Source organism: Pteropus vampyrus, unplaced genomic scaffold (assembly GCF_000151845.1).
Source record: "Pteropus vampyrus isolate Shadow unplaced genomic scaffold, Pvam_2.0 Scaffold567, whole genome shotgun sequence".
NCBI classification, from domain to species: Eukaryota; Metazoa; Chordata; class Mammalia; order Chiroptera; family Pteropodidae; genus Pteropus; species Pteropus vampyrus.
The window spans coordinates 262889-265058 of NW_011889348.1; the positions used below are offsets into that span (position 1 = coordinate 262889).

Sequence of the window (2170 nt, forward strand, 5' to 3'; positions counted from 1 at the left end):
CAGAGCCAGCCCGCGGGGCCTGTGCGGGTAACCTGCCAGCCGTCTGACCCTGCACGCGGAGCCGGAGTCCAAGATCCGCGAGACCTCCCTAGGGCCTTCGGCACCAGCCTCATCGGCGCCTCAACCTCCTTCACCACAGGGGCTCCAGGGCCCTGTCCCCTCCCCCTGCTGTGACCTGCCTGGTCCCGGCGTGAACTTGGCCGAGGGAAGCATGGCCATGTTCTTCAGCCGAGTCAGCGGACTTTTGACCACCCACATGTGCTATTCTCTCTGCAGCAGAGGGACAGAAACGGTGGCTGGGGACACAGCCCACTGCCACCAGCAGAACCTGGCATCTGCCACCTCAGAAGCACCAAATTCCCAAGCAGCGGATGGAACGCTAAGGCCACCACTCAGGGCACGACCTGGGCAGGGTACCTGTGACACACACCTGTTTTCTCTCGCCAAGGTTCTGGAACACCAAGCAAAAGCTGAGAGCGGTACCAGGAGAGGGGACATTGTGGGGTGAATAAGGCAGGATGGGTGACAAACTCAGCACGACAAGGAAGCTAGCTGGACCCGAAAGGCCGGTGACGTGTCAGTCCCGCGGGCAGCTATTGTCCCTTGGATCCCGATCAGCACAGGAAGGCGTGAGTTAACCACGCCAGGCTGATGAGACTGAAAGCCATTGTCTGGCGGGAGCTTTGGGTCACTCGTGGGCCAAGAGGCACGCCAGCCAACCTGAGGTGACCGAATGGACAACTTCCTCATCCCTTGAGTCACCAGGCTCTTGAGTCACGGAGTCTATTAGCCCAGACGGGACACGAGGACATCGAGGCTCCTGTTTCCCCCGAGCCGGCAGCCGCCGCTTCCTGCCATCACCTCACTTGTAGCCCAGCTTGTTTCACAAGGGGTCGGGGTGCCCGCGGGTGGCAAGGCGCTTCCGTGCCGTTTGGTGGGTGGTAAGCTCGGTCGTCACGGCGCCGAGGCCCCTGAGTGGGCAGACCCGCCCGCAGAAGAGCGAAGCTGAGCAGAGTCACCGCGAGGGCTTTGCTCAGGAGTGGCCCTTGAGAGGCTGCTGGTAATCGAGACCTCCGGGCGCACGCAGAGTCTAAAGGGACAGCGATCGATACCCCTGGGGGAGAGTGCCCAGCCGATGGCCTGTGTGGAACACGTGGCCGCTGCCCAATCCACCAGCGCCCGGCGCTGTCATCGTGAAATGTCACCTTCGGAGCAGAGAGAAAGAGCAGCCACGAGGACAGCCGGGGTCATTCTCACCTGAGGGTGGGGTGGGGGTGGGCAGGAGCTGGGGCAGCGGGCGCCGGGCCCAGGCTGCTCTCTGGGCAAGGCACTGGACACAGCCGGGCTCAGGGGGCGGGAGGCCCGCGTGGATACGGCAGCTCCCGTGCAGCCTTGGCTTCCTATCTGGTACTGAGAACTGCCGGCCCCACGGAACACCTGCTTCTCCGGTGCTCATGGGACACCTCCACGAAGCTGACTGTGCCCTGTCCCATCTGCCCAAAGCGGCAGGTGCTTTGGCGGTGCCGTCTGGCCCCTGTGCGTGCCAGTTGTCGGCGCTGTGATGTGATACAGACACACACGGGCGTAAAACTTGGTGTGACCTCCTGGTGCTTTCGATTCGTGTGTAACATGACCAAATTTTACAATTTACAAATGCAGTGCAGGCATAGGCCATGGATTAACACAACCACAATTTGGCACCAAGGAGGGTCTTGTGGGGAAACCGAGTCAGTATCTGCAGCCCGAGCACAATGTCGACAGCCCTGGGGCCAGCTCTCGCGAGTGAGGGGCTCTCTCCCCATCGTGGCTGGGGGCGCATGCCAGTTCCTGCCCCCTCCTCTGTCTCGGCCCTAGAACGTTCTTCGTGCCGTGTGCTGTACTGTCTTTGGTCTTCCCTTGGCCTAAGTGATTATTTACAGAAAGCCTTTCCTGAATATTCTGCACCTGGAAAGTCCTAACCGTGGGTACAAATGCAGGGACAGGCAACAGATCACCCCGGGGCAACACTGTCCTCGAGAACTCTTGGCCCCCAAGGGCCTGGCTGTGAGCCTGGGTTTGGAAACGCTGCTCTAAGGGGGCAGAGGTTGAGGGAGCTGGGGGCCCCTTCACAACGACCCTGGGAGAGCCGCCCGGTTCTCCCGGCTGCACGGGACCACGTCGCATTCGGAGG

General features: G+C 61.7%; 1 protein-coding gene across 1 annotated transcript in view; it reads right to left on the bottom strand.

Moving 5' to 3' along the window:
- MLPH (melanophilin) overlaps positions 1-2170 on the bottom strand; it is a 32229-nt gene that overhangs the window by 7761 nt on the left and 22298 nt on the right. Inside the window, exon 8 of the mRNA XM_011384252.2 lies at positions 862-1090. Coding sequence (XP_011382554.1) covers positions 862-1090 — 229 coding nt within the window. The remainder of the gene's footprint in view (positions 1-861; positions 1091-2170) is intronic.